Source organism: Thermobia domestica, chromosome 14 (assembly GCF_964235325.1).
Source record: "Thermobia domestica chromosome 14, izTheDome1.hap1.1, whole genome shotgun sequence".
NCBI lineage: Eukaryota > Metazoa > Arthropoda > Insecta > Zygentoma > Lepismatidae > Thermobia > Thermobia domestica.
The window spans coordinates 20,304,369-20,324,355 of NC_137467.1; the positions used below are offsets into that span (position 1 = coordinate 20,304,369).

The window sequence follows — 19,987 nt, forward strand, 5'->3', positions numbered from 1 at the left end:
TTTATTAGGGAGTTAGCTTATGATACACAGAAAATTAAACTGATTGCAAACAATGAAGAAAGGTACATAACATATGAAAAATATGTAAAAGCAGGACCAAAAAAAGATGGAATAAATTTAAGATTTGTTGATTCATTTAGATTTATGCCAAAGAGTTTAGCAGAGTTAACAAAGAATTTAAAGCCAGAACAATTTCGAGAAACATTAAAGATTTTCCCGATTGATAAACTTGATCTAGTTAATACTAAAGGTGATTATCCATTTGATTATGTTGATTCATTTGAAAAATTGAAAGAACCTGTTCCATTAACTCCAGACAAATTTACAAACGGATTAACAGGAGAAAAAATGAGTCCTGAACGTCATAAGCTTCATGTACGAGTTTGTGAAGAATTCAATCTAGAGTTATTGGAGGACTTAACTGAACATTATAACAAAACAGATGTCCTTCAATTAACAGATATATTTGAAAACTTTAGAGATGTGTGTTTAAAGGCATATGGTTTAGATCCTGCTTGGTATTTCACTGCTCCTGGTTTATCGTGGGATTCAATGTTAAAGATGACTAAGATTAAACTAGAAATGTTAACTGACTATGACAAAATATTAATGATAGAAAAAGGTATAAGAGGTGGAATTTCACAATGTAGTAAGAGATATGTAAAAGCAAATAATAAGTATATGAAAAATTACAACAAAGACGAACCTTCAAAGTATTTAGCTTATCTAGATGCAAATAATTTATATGGATGGGCTATGAGTCAGCACATGCCTTACAAAGACTTTAAATGGGTTCAACCTTACATAAATATAATGAATATTCCAGATGATTCAGAAACTGGCTACATATTAGAAGTTGATTTAGAATATCCAGAATACTTACATGATAAACATTCAGATCTACCATTAGCTCCAGAAAATATGTGTCCACCAGGATCGAAACATTCAAAATTATTAACAACGCTTTACAATAAAGAAAGATATGTTATTCACTACAGAAACTTAAAATTGTATATGTCACTTGGGATGATATTAAAGAAAATTCATAGAGTATTAGAGTTCAAGCAATCAAACTGGTTAAAGGAATATATTGATCTAAATACAAATATGAGAACAAAAGCTAAGAATGATTTCGAGAAAGATTTTTACAAGTTAATGAACAATAGTGTACTTGGTAAAACAATGGAAAACATTAGAAAGAGGCCATCTATTACCTTAGAATGTGATCCAATGAGGGTGGAAAAGTTAATAGCGAAACCGAACTTTGATTACAGAACAATATTTACTGAAAATTTGTGTGCGATACATATGAAAAAAGAAAAATTGATCTTCAACAAACCAATATATGTTGGTATGAGTGTGCTAGATTTGTCAAAACTATTAATATATGACTTCCATTACAACATTATGAAACCTAAATATGATATTGGTATAGGATTATGTTATATGGATACTGATAGTTTTATATATGAAATTGAGACAGATGACTTCTACAAAGACTTAAAAGAAATGGTTGATTTATTTGATACAAGTGAATATGGAAAGGATAATCAATATGGAATACCATTAGTAAACAAAAATGTATTAGGAAAGATGAAGGATGAAAACAATGGTAAAATAATGACAGAATTTATTGGGTTAAGATCAAAGATGTATGCATTTAAAGTTGAAAATAAAGAGAAGAAAAAAGCAAAAGGAATAACAAAATGTGTAGTAGCAAAAGTTACAATTTGATGATTATAAGCAAACCCTATTCAATGATGTGAAAACATATAAAAATATAAATCTAATTCGAAGTTATAAGCATGATGTGTATACCATAGCTGTAAATAAGTTAGCATTAGATTCAAATGATGATAAAAGATATATACTAGAGGGTGGTGTAAGTACATTAGCTTGGGGGCATTATAAGATGTAGTTAAAATGTATTTATGCGAGTTTAGTTTTAGGTCATATTTAATTAACTTTTATGTATAGTTTAGTTTTAGGTAAAATTTAATTAACTTTTGTGTGTGGTGTAGTTTAGTTTTAGGTCATATTTAATTAACTTTTATGTATAGTTTAGTTTTAGGTAAAATTTAGTTAACTTTTATGGTAAAATCATAAAAGTGTTTTTATAATTTTATTTTTACTAAATTTAGTGATTTTTGTAACTAGATTTAGTGATTTTAACCAGATTTAGTGATTTTTTGAAGTCAAAACCGGTTATAACCAGATTTTGTAACTAGATTTAGTAATTTTTTGTTTTTATAACTTGATTTAGTGATTTTTTTGTAACCAGATTTAGTGATTTTTTGAACTAAATTTAGTGATAGAATGCATTAGAAGTTATTATGAGTAAGATAGAAGTTATTTGAGATGTGATAGAAGTTATTTGGGATAGGAAGTGCGCTAGAAATTATTAGGGGTAGATAAGAAGTTATTAGAGATGATAGGGTGACATATAGTTAAAATGGGCTAATAATAAATTTGTCTGCAGAATCCCCATTCCCTCTCTACTCACCTTCTCGGTATTATCGAAAACACGAGAAAGGGAAACCTCTTCAAAGTCAAGCAAAGCAAATTGTCATCAATGCGTACTTTCGACTAAGAGAAAAATATGCAGACAAAACTGTTGAGGAAATTGTTGATGTGACAGCGTACTTTACTGGTGTTAGTGCCGCAGCAATATTTCGCGTGAAACGTGAATTCAACAGCGCAGGAGAATTTACAACTCCGGGCAAAAAGCGGCCAAATCGAAGTGATCGTGGGGAAAGTAAGTGCAGAAAAATTAGATAATTTTGGGAGGGGTAGTGTATGGAAGAAAATTCATGAGTTTTATAGAAGAAACGAAGTACCAACGGTAGAAAAAAATTTTCTCGTGCTATTGCTGAAGATGAAGAGTTGCCTTTTGTAATACTACAACCCGAAACATAATGAAGGAAATTGGTTTTAAATATGGTCGTATAAAACACTCATCATCCATGAGCAATAGGGAAGACATAATTAATTGGCGACATAGATATCGTCGCGAAATTAGGCGGTACAGGGAGAAGGATATACATATTTATTATTTGTATTAAACTTAGATCAACGAGGGGCATGTTTGGACAGATACGACTATAAAAAGTAGTAAACAGGCATTTCTAGAAGAATTAACAACTGGATTTAAACTTCTGTCGGGAAGAGGAGGAACATTGATCGTTGCGCACATTGGAAGTGAAGAGAAATTTGTGACTGGTGCAAAATTAATATTTAGAGCGAAAAAGGGACATAGCGATCATCAAGAGATGTACAGTAGTAGATTCGAGGCTTGGTTTGCATCTGTTCTTCCAAAACTACGCCCAAATAGTGTAATTGTAATGGACAACACACCATATCGCACTGTTTTCGTTGAAAAGATTCCAAATTCAAAGTAAAAAAAGAGGAAATTAAACAATGGTTGGACGTTAAGAAAGCAGAGACGATTTCTGAAGAAGAAAGGCAACTCCTAACATGTACTCCGCAAATGCTGAAATGCGATCTGCTGGACATTGTGGAAAAAAGTTAAACTTAAGTAGATACAATATAAAGTGGATAAAATGGCTTGTAAGACGGGATACAAAATTCTACGATTGCCACCAAGACGTTGCAAGTTAAACCCTATCGAGAGTGTCTGGAACGAAGTGAAAAAGATATATTGCTGTTAAAAATAGCACGTTCAAAATGTCGGATGTTGAAAATTTTCTGAGAGAGGGACTTCGTAAAGTAACAGCACAAAGATGGAAATTCTATGTGTCGCATGCCATCACAGAAGTGGAAAAATTGTGGAGAATGGATGGGCTGACGGATGATATAGAACCTGTGATAATCCAAAATTAGAAGTGACTCAGATTCCGATGATATGGATGGAATTGAAGAACTTCAGTAAATCATAAGTTGTCTGGCACTCTCTCTGTAGTTAATAGGGGACCGGGACAGTGATTATGCCAGACCCCCGGCCTTTTTAAGGTGTATCATCTCAAAATTCTAAAAAGAAAAAGAAAGAAAGAAAGAAAGAAAAGAAAGAAAGAAAGAAAAGAAAGAAAAAAAGAAAAAAAACTGTCCCTACTGGTCAAAAATACATAGAAATCGTGCAAAACTCTATTTACACTCCCAAACTGAAAATCCTGGCTGAATCAAACTCGGGAGAAGTTTTAACAACGTAACGTAGCGCTTGTTTTGTCGGGTCGCTGCTGCTTTACTCATTGCTAAGGTAGGAGTTGCGGTGCTTGGTTAAAAAAAAAAAGGTGTTTTTAATGTATTGTGTGTGAGGGTAGCTGTTCGTGTGTTTCTGTTTACGATTGACCTTTTGCAGGTAGACGTATGAATGTAACTTCATTTCTTATCCTTTCTTACCTTAATCAATGAAAATGAATAAGCAAAATAGTGTACATGCTCCCGGGTTTTAATTGTGAGGATTCCAAATAAATCACGTGCGAATTACCATTACATTTATTCCTGTTGTGTCTTCATGAATTATTTAAAACAAACAGGCCAAAAAACATATTTTTGTTAGTGGCAGGAAATGGACAAGAAATCACCGCTCCGTGCATATCAGCTGCGACCCAAGCAGCGCCAGTCAAAATAATTGTGATTGAGAACCAACCAAACAGACGATACAAACCAAAACACACACAAAGGCTTCCCTGATAAAAGTTCGCGTGCCGACATGTAGTAATGCGCTTGTGATCCGGCTCTCAAGTTAACATTGCGTTTAGTAATAGTGGTGCTGGTAGCGAATTAGGATTAGAGTATCACGTATGTAAAAATTTCGTAATTATAGATTCATTGTACAGATGTCTCTTGTTTAAATCAGTTCATCTTCCTGCTGTGTAAAGCTATCTGACTTCCCATAATGTCGCGGAGCGAGACCTTTCACAGAGGAAAAAGTTGTTTAAAACCAGCAATGCATCTACGAGGAAATAGATGATATACAGCAGGAAACACATAATACCATACTATTACCAGCGTCTACAATGAGCATTTCATGATAATGAAAATCTAAATGATGTGGTTCATAAAAAGCGATATGCCTTAAGGCCAGATAATATATAAATGTGACGGTCTCCAAAGTGTGCATTTTACATTCATTGCTCAGAAGGCATTCCTCACTCAAATATGCTTGTTGTCTTAGTCGTATAGTGTATATTGTAGTTTAAGAATGACTATTTTCTATAAGCCTCACACAAGTTCACTCTAGGCCATTACGCATTGTGACCCTAGTCCAAATTGACCTGAGTCAGCACGTTTTCGTCAGTGCGAAATAACAATCGCTGAGCCATGCCGTAATCAGATCTAAGCAGGGTTGAATCGTGTTTGGCCCACATTAAATGTGCGCTAATCCGTACCGTAAGTATCGGAACATTATCATGTTGGAAACTAAGGCTGTGTTTGATGTTCGTGAGTTCGATTTGTTACTGCTGTGGTAACGTGTATTAGCTGCGAAGCGTCACTATGAGTGATGTTCAATAATGGTAGATGTGCGCCGAAGACGTGTTTCCATATCTCTTTCAGTGAAATATTTATTTAAGGACGTTTGATAAATTTTGTACTTATGTAATTGTAATTACTCCCAACAAATACTCGAGATGTTCCCCTCAGAGTGTTTACAATCGTGTATAAACGCTGTCTGTATATTACCGAACACATTGTTGAGGATTGATTCGTACCGTCTTCATATCCTTCAGTTCTTATATGTCCACAGTTTAATTGTAGAACAAATGAAATTCCGGGAAGTGAGATCAGGAGATCTAAGAGGCCAAAATTCTAAGGAATCTTTCCAAAAATTATAATGGTGGACCAGTCATGTGTGTCATTACTCCATCATGTTGAAACCGACTTTCTTTAACCTTACACTCATTAAACTGTCATTAATAGTACTGTCATTAACTAAATGTACCGTAGCATAACACTTTCATATAATCCCAGATTTTTCAGTTTGCAGTAACTTTAAGGGCACTTTTATTATTATTATTTCAAACAGACAATTGAAACACGAATATAAAGTTAGATTCAATACAAATTAGGATTATTTACCTTGTTTCATGATCTCCTTTTCCATAATCATAGGATCTGGACTGGACGCAAACACTCCATATCTAGAGTTGTTCAGGTAGTCAAACGTTTCATCAAACTAGAAAAGATAGATGGAGAAAAGAATTCGTATTAGACCATTGGTGTTAAGATTTTATACTACAATATATGCTTTATCAATACATATATGTAATCTCTGCCGTAAAGCAAAATATACAGTGTGTTTGAGAAAGAACTCCCTAGTTTTAATGTGTCCTAGAATCTGTACAAAGTGACATGCACTATTCTAGTTTGTGGTGTTTGATCCATTAACTCTCCAAGTCTGGCTCCTCTGCAGTTGGCAGGTCTGCTTGACCTGTTTTTTTCCCTCTGTTTCCTCAGTTCAGTCCAGGCAGGCGTGCAGTGCAGAGCGCCTCAGCAGCAATGTGTACTCCGCAACAGAAAGCGCAGTGTGTTAGTTGGCTCGTGAAAACTGAGTCAGTTGTAACAGTGCAACGCAATTTTAGATATCAGTATGGTGGTGAACCACCTACAGCTAAAACTATCCGCCATTAGCTAAAGTCTTTCAAGGAAACCGGAAGTGTACAAATGGAAACCGGTAGTGTACAAATGGATCCCACGTTGAAGTTTACCAACATTAAACAAAACTTGAAGGAATTCTCTTTCATGATATGTACTCATTAATGTAAGTTTTCATTCATTTTCCAATTAAATTTATACTTAAGATTAGGGAGTTCTTTTTCAAACACCCTGTATTTTAAAGGTTAGAGTTTAAAATTTTTCATCATTAATTATTTATGAATGTGTCAAGCAGGAGTTGCTTCAGTCATAATTTCCTGCAAAATTTGTTTGCAGTGGGTTTAAAAAAATAATGCTACACACAAAAATTACAATTGTTATGTTTATATATTTTTATTACTAATTTAACACTAAGTTAACTATATATGATGAATAAAAGAAATAACTAATTTCATATCTCACCAAATCTCTCCAAGTGTAAATTCAGTTATATACAGAGTGAAAAATTTTATGACTGCGTTAAGAATCGACTTCAAGTCTCCAGCTTATCACGCTGACGCATCGGAATCATAAGTCAGAGACCCAAGTTCGATTCACAACCCAGTCGTACATTTTTCACTGTTTGTTTATTATCGCTATTAATAGAAGTAAGTTTCGTGATTGAGGAAAAGATTTGTCCATTAATTTTAGTAATTTTTATTATGATCTCACACGGTATTTACTTAACGTTTTAATAGGTTTGTTCCATGTATATTCCTCCTAATTTTCAATAACGGTCTGACTTTGATGTGATTGATTTAGCGAGAGTCACAATATTTCTGAAAAGAAAGATGTTTACATATGGTTTTTAAATTGTGAAATGTTATGAATTTCAAAACATTTGGTATTTTTCAACTTGATTTTCAGCTCTTCTTTCACCATCGAATACGCGTTATATAAAAGTAACCTTTCTCATGTTAAAATCTGGCACCACTGGTTCATGACTGCTTTAGTTCTAAACAATTGCTCGACCTTACCAAGCATATGATAAGCAATTCATTTCAGACATTGCGCGGAGCTCGGAAGTGATGGTTTAGAACTGGTTGTGATGGTGACAACAACACGTTGATGCTAGTGGTCTACTAGTCCACGCTTAATCGCATGCCCGCGATCGTTCGGTCTCTTTAATGAACGGGTTCCACCAAACAAGGCACCCCGCCCAGAGTTGCTCGTGCCTGGACCTGAGTCCTCGTGCCGAGTCGTAATTTAACTTCGTAGGTTTGACAATTTTATATTTCTATCTTTTTTAAAAAATCAGTGTGCTTTGTGTTAATTCTCGCCATTACCATAAAACAATTCCTAGTGAAATATCGTTTAAACATTATATATAAATTTAGCCTTTCTAGTTATATTGTCATTTGTCAATTATTATATTATATTCTACAGTACAATATGTCATGGATTCCGTTAAATATAGATCCTATTAAATGTTATCCTTTTCATATACGTAACGATCAATAGAATCACTTTATACGAGTGGGAGGGATGTGTGTGTGTTTGTGTGTAATTTTAAAGTTGAATTTTAATTTGATTTACTTATTTCCTTGATAGACACTTATTTCTTTGCACTAACAAGGGACACCCGCGAACTTGAACAGGAGAAACCGGATGAAATTTTACAGTTAACTAATTTGAGGTCGCTGAATCTAGTGGTGATAGTCGTTTCCATGCAAAACCAAGCAGTCAAGCAGTGGCGGCGCCAGTTAGTGGAGTATGGGCCAATTTTCTAGATAAGGTATAAAAAGAAACGGGAAAATTGAAACGCTGAATGTACTAAATATGATTAATGATTGAGTCTAAAATATGTAGGAGCTCATGTGAATGCCTTACGTTAATCACAGTGTTACAGTGGCGGATCCAGGATATAATCAAGGGAGGGGCTAAACCATAGTTTGCCGCTTTATCCAGTGTAAAACAGGATTGAAGTCCATTTTATCCAGTGTATACCTGATAGCCCCTATAGCCTCCCCTTTGGATCCGCCCTTGTTTATATATATGTAAAAGCGATTCTCAATCTATGGTTCACGATCCACTGGTAAGTAAATAGTAAGTCTGAACTTGTCTCAAAATTCTTGTATCAGACTGAACTGCTTCAAGTAGTTTAACAATTTTGAAGGGTGTAAGGAACAACTATTCTGAAATTCCGGATAAAGCATAAACTAGATCATGTTACTCTTCATTATATGATTGGGTGAAAGAAGATTGTTTTTAGATTCAACTGAAAACATCTGAAGTTAAACGCATTTTTAGAGTTAAGACCTAAGTGAATCGTCATTGTGGAGGCTTTCGAATAAAATAAACCCGTGTTTATTCATTTCGAACAAAATAAATAATAAATCTCATAAGAATTTTCGTTGCTCTTATTGGTTCTGCGAAGCTTGAGTGAATCCTTGCGGAAAACTGCTAGTGAACAAATGGTTGAGGCGGAGAAAGGCCTCGCGTTGCCACCAGGGACGGATTCAAGACGGACTTCTGGGGGGCGCGGTGGGTTGTAACACTGCTACTTAGAGCTACTTTTAAGAGCTCCAAACTGTGAGATGGGTTTTATTTATAATATAAAATAAGAATGTTTCCTCTTCTGGAGGGGGGCATCGCCCCCCTCGATCCGCCAGTGGTTGCCACACTTTAATGATGGATAATAAGACTAATGTATGTATCTATGGCGAACTTAACCATGTTTTTGAATAGACGAAAGATCATATCAGCAGATTGTACAAGCAAGGGCGCCCATCAGGGGGACAAGGTGGGGCGCTCGCCCCCTAGAGGAAATTGTACTTCAGAATATCGAATTAGTTACAGCAAAATTTTAAACTATTTTTGAAACGTCGCCCCCTGGAAACCCCAACATGGGCGCCCTTGTGTACAAGGCATTTATATTTCCCAGGAATCAACTTCTTATAGAACTCAACATCGTCAAAAGCTACCACGTTGTAAAGATCCTTGTTTATTGCTTGATGAAGTATCGTACGCATCTAAGAATGATTGATTATATCCACATCGGGTTCATCACGTAGTAAACAGCTATTTAAATCCCTTACAAAATTGCACTATTCTTTTACGTGTATCCTTTAAAAAAAAGCAAGTACGATGTTATGATTTATGAATGCATACTTCGCAAATTTAGCAACGATACATACTTGGTAAATAGGGATGCGCAGGAGACAAGATTTGTGGCTGTCTCGTCTCGAAAATGTTCTGTAAAAGTGATGTCTCGACTCGAAAAATGTATATTTCACTATTGGGAGAGCCGTGTTTCGACTCGAATTTTGTCAGGAAAATCCTATCTCGACTCGTCTCGTGCGCATCCCTATTGGTAAAGTTACAATAAGGAAGACATTACAATATTGATTCTTATATACTTGTCTTCACTATTGATTATTGATTAATTTTAAAATAATTTTAAACAACACGAAAAATTCTTACCAAACTAACATTCAGTGACATTCGCTTGTAATGCCTTTTGAGTATTAATTCTTCTGTCCACTCTATGTTGACCGTGAAACCTATCACATGCAACGTTGCGTGAACAATATAGAATGTATAAAAATGGACGTTGTGTAAACATTTATTTCCAAAGAATAAACTTCCCTTTTGCCTTGTTTGTGAGGATAAAAGGGAATAAAATGAGGTCAATGTTTCAGTCATACTTTTCTATTTAAAGATATAATTCCACAGGAGTTAATGCAATAGTCCATATGGTTGTCTTTATATCTCCTTTTACAAAACTAATTACATAAAACATATTTTTGTAATTATCAAGACATAAAATTTAACTCATGATTGGAACTCCGATTCTCCCTTTGCCGAAGAGTGATACCACAAATCAGTGTTACCAGATATGATGGGTTGTCAAATTTCCAAGTGAAATTACAATTCATTCACTTTTACATTCCTTGGTTATACCCTATAGGCTAAAGGAGAGGTGATGAGAATGAATAAAAAATAGTGGAATGAAGAAAGTGGAAGAAAAGTAAGAATCCCAGAAAACCCACGCACACGATGTTTATCCATCACAAAGTCTACTTGGTGCAAGCTGGAATCGACCCAGAGATCCCTTGTACTACAAATACGCTCTACCACTGAGCTACCGCTCCAAATTCTCATCTTATTTAGTCTCAAGGGCAACACTATATTTGACTATATTTTACATGGAATGAAATGACACCTTGACATACATAGACACCCTATTCATCCCTCTTTAAAGAAAATCCACACCTGGATCCTCATTCCGTAACAATTTGCATCAGCTCAACGCACAATTTTCGTTTTAGTTTGCGATAAAACTTGTAATAATAATAATAATAATAATAATAATAATAATAATAATAATAATAATAATAAGGAAATAAATGGGTGGGTATCAAAAGGAAGGGTGAGTATTTCCCAAGTGAATGCACCGATAATTTAATTACAGTGAAACCTCTACTAACGGACATATTTTGTGTCCCCAAACACTGTGATAGGAAAACACACACACACACACACACACACACACACACACACACACACACACACACACACACACACACATTGGCAAATCTCTCTAAAGCGGACACTCTCTAGTACGGACACGGATAGCCTTTCTTGTCTGTTATTTTCCTCTGTATTACAGACACTTTCTCTAGAAACAAGTTTAAAAGTACAGTAAAAACACATTTTAGTAATTCATACGTGTGTCACCAAGGAAGTACCCTGACAATATTTTGTCTCGTCAACTGTCTGCTCAGCAAACCAGACGAAGCGTCTCTATATAACAACACCTTCATGTCTTTTGTTTGCATTCCACTCCCACCCAACTTGTTTTAGACACAAAAGTGATTGACAATTGCCCGCCGTTTGGAATGATACCACGTTATTCTATTGGAATCTCTAACCAAGCAAAAAACAAGTTTGGTAATTTTTGCCCACAGGTACACATATTGTCTCAGAAAAGTCATTACTGGACCGCAAATAACTCACAAATAAAAGCAATATACCGAAAACGTAGTAAGTAGTGACAAGTGAAAAATGCAGAGAACTATAACATATTGTACCTCGAACACAGAGTATTAGATGGCGGAGGATAATGCAGGTACAGTAACATTTTGGTATTATTCGTAAATATGATTCATGCAAAAACACATTTTTTTAAATTGCATACCACCTTGTTTATTAATTTATGTAAGAAAATAATGACACCTCTCTAAGGCGGACATCTCTCTATAGCGGACAATTATTGTTTCCCCACAGCTGTCCGCTTAAGAGAGGTTTCACTGTATTATTTCCATCTTGTTTTAAATGCGAATTTACTGGAATATCACTATCATTGATATGAAAAGGTCTAACATAAGTGGGAGATGACCCTGACTCTATATGTAAAAGCAATAATGTTAAGTGGTTGATTTTATCTGTGGCTATTTTCTCCTGCTATCGATGACACATATATTGTTGACATTGACATACATACTTCTAACATTGACCCATACATTCCTAATGATTATTATACATGCACATACTATTTGCAAATAACTTTATAAACTTACCAAAAATTCCCGGCGGGAGCTCATGTGATTCGGATTCCACATTAATCAGTAGGTCCGTGGTCTCATATAGCATCACTGCTAAAAAGCACGTTAAAATCCACTCAATTTTATATCAAAAGTGACTGTCACTTAAATAAGTGTTGATTTCTCAACTTAGCATGATCACATAACTCCTGGCCCGTATCCACGGGGGCTCTAGGGGGCCGGTCCCCCTAATAATTTGACGGTAGGCTTGCAAATGAACTATAATATGGTTGGATCAGGACCCCCCCTAACTTATACCAAGTCCCCCTAAATTTTGGGGCTGGCTACCGGCCTGTATAACTCTCAAAACTAATACGTATTCAGCTTTAAAAGTAGGACTAATAATGTTACTTTGAAAATTTTCATAGACAATTTGCGATCAGCTCGAAACTTGTATTTGTTTGATTGCTTTGTATATTCATTTGTCAGCAGCAGAGCTGCCACCTGTCGAAAGAAAAATGTAGAAACACTTCATGGAGCTCAATGATGCCAACCCGTGAGGAAAAACCTATTCTATGGGATTTTTTTAAAAAGAATTTCTCGCAAAGGGATAAAGGAATTTTCGACGCAACTGGTTGCAAATATGGAATTGCACCCGAAGAAAATTTCGTACGGGGGCTCATCCCGCTGATTACTATATTATGTTTGGTATTTTTTAAAATTTCTATTAAGAAAATCTTAAGAAATTTAGGACATTTTCTTGAGCCAGGAGGGGGCCCGGGCCCCATCCTGCCCTTCCCTTCGGGCGCCCATAATTTTCACCGATAACAATAAAACTCTCAATGGACAGAAGTAATAGACCAATGACTCCTCAATAACCCTGAAATCACTGGTGATTGTCAATTTTTGTTAACCGGAATTTGCATGCTAGTGCGGAAATAATTCATGATTCTCAGAAAATAAGCCGCAAGAAATGTATCTTTCACTTATGTCTATAAAGGGACATGTACAGATGTTGTGAGTAATGACAAGGAGATTCATGCTCATATATGAATGATGCGCTGTGTAGAGAGCGCAGGTTCAGCTAGTTTCAATTAAGAAAATTAGTTATTCATCAAACATTTGATAAGTAGAAGTTCGAAATTTATAGATAGTTTACTCATATATTGACCGAAACGTATCACATACGATAGTTTCACTTTACATTTTTTTTTTAAATTTTAATTTTGTATTTACTATAGCGTGGGAAATTCAAGAACAAAATGGGAATTTCTGCGTGTCGAGATGGGATTGTATAATATTTCAGGTTGGTATCACTGATGCAGCTATTTGCGGTAGCAGGGAAAGTACTAGCATTTCCTTCTCCGTAAAATATATTTCTCTAGTGAAGAGCGAATCATAAATGATAAAAGGAAAGTGCGATAATTTATGTCATATAGACCCTACAAGGTACCACACCAATTATTCAATATTTACAGTAAACGTTTATTGAAGGAAGCATTAATGGCAACTGGAGATTTCAGGATTGGAGGACAGATCATTAACAAGATCAGACATGAAGATGACACGGTTATTAGGATATAACAAAAGCAGAAGGACTACAGGAGATGATGGAACTCTTCTGGATGGTTTAGTGTTCGTGTCCCTGTTCAGTTCGGTAGAAATTTAACAATGAAAGAAAAAGTTGAACCTTTTTTTTAAAAAAAGTGATATAGCGTTCATTTCCGGTGCAGGGATTCGTAGTTCGATCCCAGCCCCTGTAAGTTTGTACTGGACAACACCTCCAGTAAATATATAAAGGAATTTGGACAGACACATGGATAGACAGGGTAAATATGTATAAGTGTTGGTAACGCAAACTCTTAAAAAGAATAAAAGAAAACGAAAACGATAAGATACTAACTTTTGAATCCAGGTTATTTCTGGTCATTTAGAATCAATAAATATGAAAGGAAGTTATGGAAACTGAAAGACAAGAACAGTTCGTGACAAAATATTGAAGGTTGTCTGATGTTTGCAGAGATAATGACACAAAATCGTTCTATGATTGCTTGTAGTGTTTTGAAGTATTTATAACCACATAATAGAGCCAATTTCTATATGTGTTCGTTTTCAAAGAATGCACATCGAAACATCATGGTTTATGCATCAGGAACAATTTTGGTGGATTCTGTTGCCTTATCATATTAACTAGACGGCGTATATTTTAGTTATGCTTTGTTTTATTTGACTTTGTAGCTACAAAATCGAAATTAAAATTGTATCTAAGATATTCACAGTAGAACCATAAGCATTATATCATGATTATATACAATTATTCTGTCATTGTTGGCTAAGTACTATCTTTTCCGGTTTCATAAATAAATGAAAACCAGACACGTAACAAGTATCAATTGGTAGGACAGGAACATGTTTGCTTTCAGGCACTGGGTTGGGTTGGCTTGGTTTGTCCACCACAAAGTCCATACGGCGCGTAGTCAACTACTACGTGCAATTAGAGATTCTGGAAACACTTCTGATAACCAGGACCGCAACCAGCCATAGAGATTTGGGAGCCATGGATATGTTAGGGGAGCCAAGTCATTAAAAATTCTCTTGCACATATCTAAATTGTATTTTTTTTTTTGTGTTGAGGTCTAGAAGAGCCACGAAAACTTTAGAGGGATCAGGCCCCCCTAGCCCCCCTCTAGTCGCGGGCCTGCTGATAACCATGCGTTAGTAAAACCCTTAGGCTAGTTTTAGACGGAAGCATTTCTCGTAGCAGATGTGCTGTCAAAAATCTCGTATAGTATTTTATGGCATCAAAAGTATATATCTTACACGGTAGCAATTTGTCGTGACGTAGCAAACAAATCACTGGAAGGAAAAGCGCAATTTCTCCGAAACTAAAAACAAAGATTTCAGTCGCTATTTCTTCTAAAGTTCTTATTATGATACAAAGGACTTTTAACTTTGTACAAACAAGGATGCTCCTCATATTTTTCAATTAGCATAATAATAGCATCCCTGCTTCTCCAACACATTTTTCTGTACTACAATTCAATTTCCCACACAGAACAAAGAGCATGGATAATTGGTACAAAATCTTTCGCTTGCTTTTACCACACCACGGCGCTGCAAACGGACTAGAAATGCTGGGGGAAAATGCTACGAAATAGGGCAGGTTTTATTGACAAGAAATGCCATAGGATATGCCATGCAATGGGAAATGCTATATAGCATTTGCTACTTTACACGGTAGGATATCGATGATACGATTTTTGCTACGATAAATGCTTCCGTCTAAAACTAGCCTTAGTCTAAACGACTCTGGATAAGGCCCAAAATGACTAAAACTGGCAACACTGAATTCAATACACTTCGTTTAACGACGACAGTGACATGAGACATTGCGTCATTTCTTTGAAACTTTTATGTAATAAATAGCATTCTATCCTCTTGACATGTTTATAAGTTTCTTGGAGAATATAACTTCTGACTGTCACATTTTCCGCCTCTAACTGGTTATATTTCTCTCTTTACATTGTGACACTTTTAAAAAGGCACTTCTTTTAAAGGTCTTTTCAGTAATCAATACATAGATGTCTATATGCGTTACAAAAATGACTTTTATTATAACCAAGTAAATGTCGTAACTAAGTAGAACACAAAGTATTTAAAAAATAATAATAATAATAAAGCATAATACCACGTCAGCCATATGGTTGCTGACCTGATCATGATTTCAGTTATCTAAGGATCCAGATAAAACTAATTCCAAAAGAATAATTTTAAACAAGTAGTGTCACTTGTACTCCAACTGAAGAAGTTTGGTTTGTACGGTGTGATAGCTTACCAAAATGCTGAAACCGGACGTGGTAGTAGGTTTCAACCGCTTCTAGGTTTAGTAGAGAGATTTAGAGTGGTAAAGGAATATATTCTTGAGATATTTCACTGATTGCAGAAAACAGCTACTTGCTATAGGACTAGTTCAGGAGAGTAATGCTCCCGGAAGTAGGAACGAAAAAAACAGTTCTGATTGGTTGGCGTTATCCATTTCTTGCCACGTTGCATTGAAATAGCAGAAATCAAACGATTGTTGTTGTCGGTTTTCGTGGCAGAGCAGCCGGTGGCAATAGCCGAGTGGTCTCGGGCGTTCGGCTTCGGATCATGAGGCGCAATCCACTGGGGGTTCGAATCCCCCTGAAGAGCAAGGTCGGAATTTTAACTGTCCTGGATCTTTCTGTGTTTGTGTCCCTGTCATGTTTGGATTACGCAGAAATTGCGCGAATTGCCAATGGCGAACAGTATCCCGGTTGGGACGAACTTAAAAAAAAAAAGAGCTGGTTAGCGCTATATGCTAGTAATAAAAATCTTTTTTGGCGTGAGTTCAAACCCGGCCCGAGGAAAGTTTTTTTAACATTTTTTTAGTTTTATAACACTTTTTACATTACAATAATATGAAAATGATACTCAAAAAAGTGATTTACTTACTTTTGTGCGGATAAGTAGTAGTAGTAGTAGTAGGAACGGGTTAGAAGCCCCGCAGAGCTCTTGTACTCCACGATATAGGGCTAGTTTTGTTCCCCTTGTACTCCATGATATAAATTTTGTGACCAACTTAAAACAACTGGCTAGGATAGCACGTAAAACAGCTGGCTAGAGTAGCGCGCGAAAAAACGTACTTCCGGGAGTATTACTCTCCCGAGCGGGTCGTCTTGCTATCTTTACCAGGGCAGCACCTAGGCAATTTGCCGCAGCATTGCAATGACATAATTTATTCCCCTTTCTTTCTCCAGAAAGAACATATCTTAAAAGTCAGAATTTTAATTATGCTATCCCATCATAAACAAAGATCCTTTTTATAGAATTCAATATCGAACATCAATCTCAATTATTTCAGTTTGTAATTCCAGTGCAAGTAGCTCTTTTACCTTTATTTCTTGATTTTCCTTCTACACTTATTAAGATAATAATAATAATTTTTAAAAACTTGTTTTCATCTTCAATGATAAGGAACTTCTTTGTGACAAAGACAAGACTAGTTTTCATATCAAAACTGTGATAACTAACTAAATGGAAACAGGCGTTTACCACTGTTCAAGAATTGAGTTCTTGTATTTGACAACAATCAAGCAATTCGTGCTGGGATTTGTTTGATCATGTGCTTTAGTACTGTCCACGTGACTTTAAACTAATGCGACCTAAACATAATTTATGAATGTAATACTGAAATAGAAAGTCAACTTAGTAAATTTAACTACCAAAATCATAAAGTCTGTTTCCAAGAAGAAATATTTTATTTTAAATAATATAGTTTTGACAGATTTTGCCGCCCCTCGAAACTCACCGCTCCGTCAAATGCATGTGTTGCACATGTGATAGAGCAATTATATTTTATAATAGTCAACGTTAAAACTAGAAGGGTTTGATTTCTGCTACTTCCGGTATTTGAATTCAAGCTTAAAAAAAGATGGTTCCTTTTGTTAGAAGGCGATAAATCAATTACAAGAAACCGCTTCTCGCTTTTATAGTTTTTGCTCTGTCTAGATCAATATTGAAACCGGAAGTTAGAGTGTATTTCAGTCACTTCCGGTTTTAGTACAAATTTCAAGGATGGAGATCATATATTAACATTGTTGGTATTCTTAATCAATTGTAGGAAATTGCTTTTTAGTATCAGTTACCCTATTTGCTTTATAGCGATCAACGTAGAACCGGAAATGGTTGCTTCCTACTACTTCCGGTGGATGAATCACCTCCACCAATGAACTCATTTCTTACTATTTGACACGCTACAATCTGGCCAAAACTGATGATCATCTAGTTCTTGAGGACGGACGAACAGTCGGACAGCGTAAATATATAGGTATAAAGGAGTTTTGGTAAACTAAACTCCTTGTAAAACTAAAGCGTAAAAGCTTAATATATGGATATCTCGAATATTACTAGTGTTCAACAATAAAAATATCGAAAAAATTATATACAGTAAAGCCCCGATTATCCGCGGAATTAGGTGGCAAGGCCACTGCGGATAACGAAAATTGCGGATAACTCGAAAAAGGACTAAAAATAAGGCATAAGAACGAAAAAAATCACCATAAAAAAGTGTTTTATTGTACAGAAAACATGATAAAACTTTTAAAATGTGTAGAGTACAGCAGAAACCTTAGCTCTAAGCTTGATTAGATGCACAATAAAGCTGTCAGTAATATTCGACATTCGCACCATAGGATCCATTGTAATTTCACGGTTGTTGGCTTAGATTATTATTATTATTATTATTATTATTATTATTATTATTATTATTATTATTATTATTATTATTATTATGTTTTAGGTTCGTAATTAACCCTCCAGTGGTCTCCCGCAGACTCTCACTCCCCAGTAAACAATGAATGTAGGCCTAATTACTATCACAAATTCACTCTTCCCAATTCCCGTTTTTTATACCTTTCAACAATCGGCTTCTGCGTATCAGAGTAGAGCTGCACTTCGAAACGTGGGAAATATTGATTTTTACAATGCAATTTATTTTAATGTTTTAAAACATAACTAGTTATTTGCACGCGGAATATCAGTCTGCAGCGACTACTTATGGAAAGTAACTGAGCACAAAAAGCAAGTTACTTTTTTCGTGGCTATCGAGAATAATTGGGACTTTACTATATATATATATATATATATATATATATATATATATAGGGTGGCCCAGGGTATATATATGTGTATGTGTATGTGTGTATGTGTATACAACCGAGCTGAACATAATAAAGACATACTTGAGTGAAACTTCAGATGAGTTGCTTTTAGGAAAATAGTTAAAATTAACTTCTATGACGTTAAAAGGTATGTTAACAGTTTGCCAAAAATAATTAATAGTTTGTATTCACTATACAATTACGTAGCAAGAATATACAATTACCAGGCACGTAGCCAGGATTTCGTGAAGGGGGGGGGGGGTCCGTGACATGGAATGCTGTGGTCATCACACCAGGGGCTCGATCATTCTAAACAATTTTACTGGAACATATATTGGTTCGTTTAGCCATGATTTCATAACGGGGGAAGAGGGGGGGGGGGTGATAATGAAATTCTGAAGGCCCAGGAGCTCGATCAATCTAAACTACTTTACTATCAACATATATTGGTTTGTGAGGATATATTGGTAAGTATTTTAATAAACTATGAAGAAATCTCGAGTAAAAAAAGTATTGAAAAAGATTATACAATATTTACATCCTTCCTCTGTTTATTCAAATATACCAATTTTCCTTTCATTATGACCTCAACTATTATAAAAAGTACATATTCACTATTATAAAAAGTACATACTCAATAATGTCTTGTAAAATATTTTGCAATATCTGCGTTCCTTTTTTTGTTGAATCAAATGTTAACAGAACTTTCTTTCCACATATATTTTTGTTTTTATTATTCCGTCAACTACTGTCTGTTTCAAATGACAGGTTGAAGGAGCAGTAGAAAATTGTTTTTGAAATAACATGTTTGATACTGCAAGGAAGCGATGACGAAAAATTATGATAAAAAATGTCCACGCTGTTACACAACAGCACTATGCTTTCGGAAGCTTGAAATCTCCTTGACTAGTAGCAGAAATTCTGAGAATTCCACAACTTTTCTAGAAATTTCAAATTCCCTGACTCATCCAGGATATATCGCTCACTTCGCAACCATGTATTGCAAGTAATACAAATTTCCTCATAAGAAAGAGTAACCAAAAGCTTCCTGTAGTTTATTTTTAACGCTGATCTTTCTTTTCTTCATTTCATTTTCTTTCATCCTTCCCTATTTTTTTCATTTCTGGTCTCGAAGGGGGCGGTCCGGACCTCCCCCCCTTGGCTACGTGCCTGCAATTACGTAGCAATTGGTAAATTTCTGACGGTGACACACATACTCCTCAAAGTTAC

At 35.4% G+C, this 19,987-nt stretch overlaps 1 protein-coding gene across 1 annotated transcript in view; it reads right to left on the minus strand.

Moving 5' to 3' along the window:
• The window catches only part of Ir76b (Ionotropic receptor 76b), a 510,549-nt gene that overhangs the window by 35,810 nt on the left and 454,752 nt on the right, over window positions 1-19,987 (minus strand). Inside the window, exon 7 of the mRNA XM_081737781.1 lies at window positions 6,037-6,133. Within this exon, the coding sequence (XP_081593907.1) occupies window positions 6,037-6,133 (97 nt within the window). The remainder of the gene's footprint in view (window positions 1-6,036; window positions 6,134-19,987) is intronic.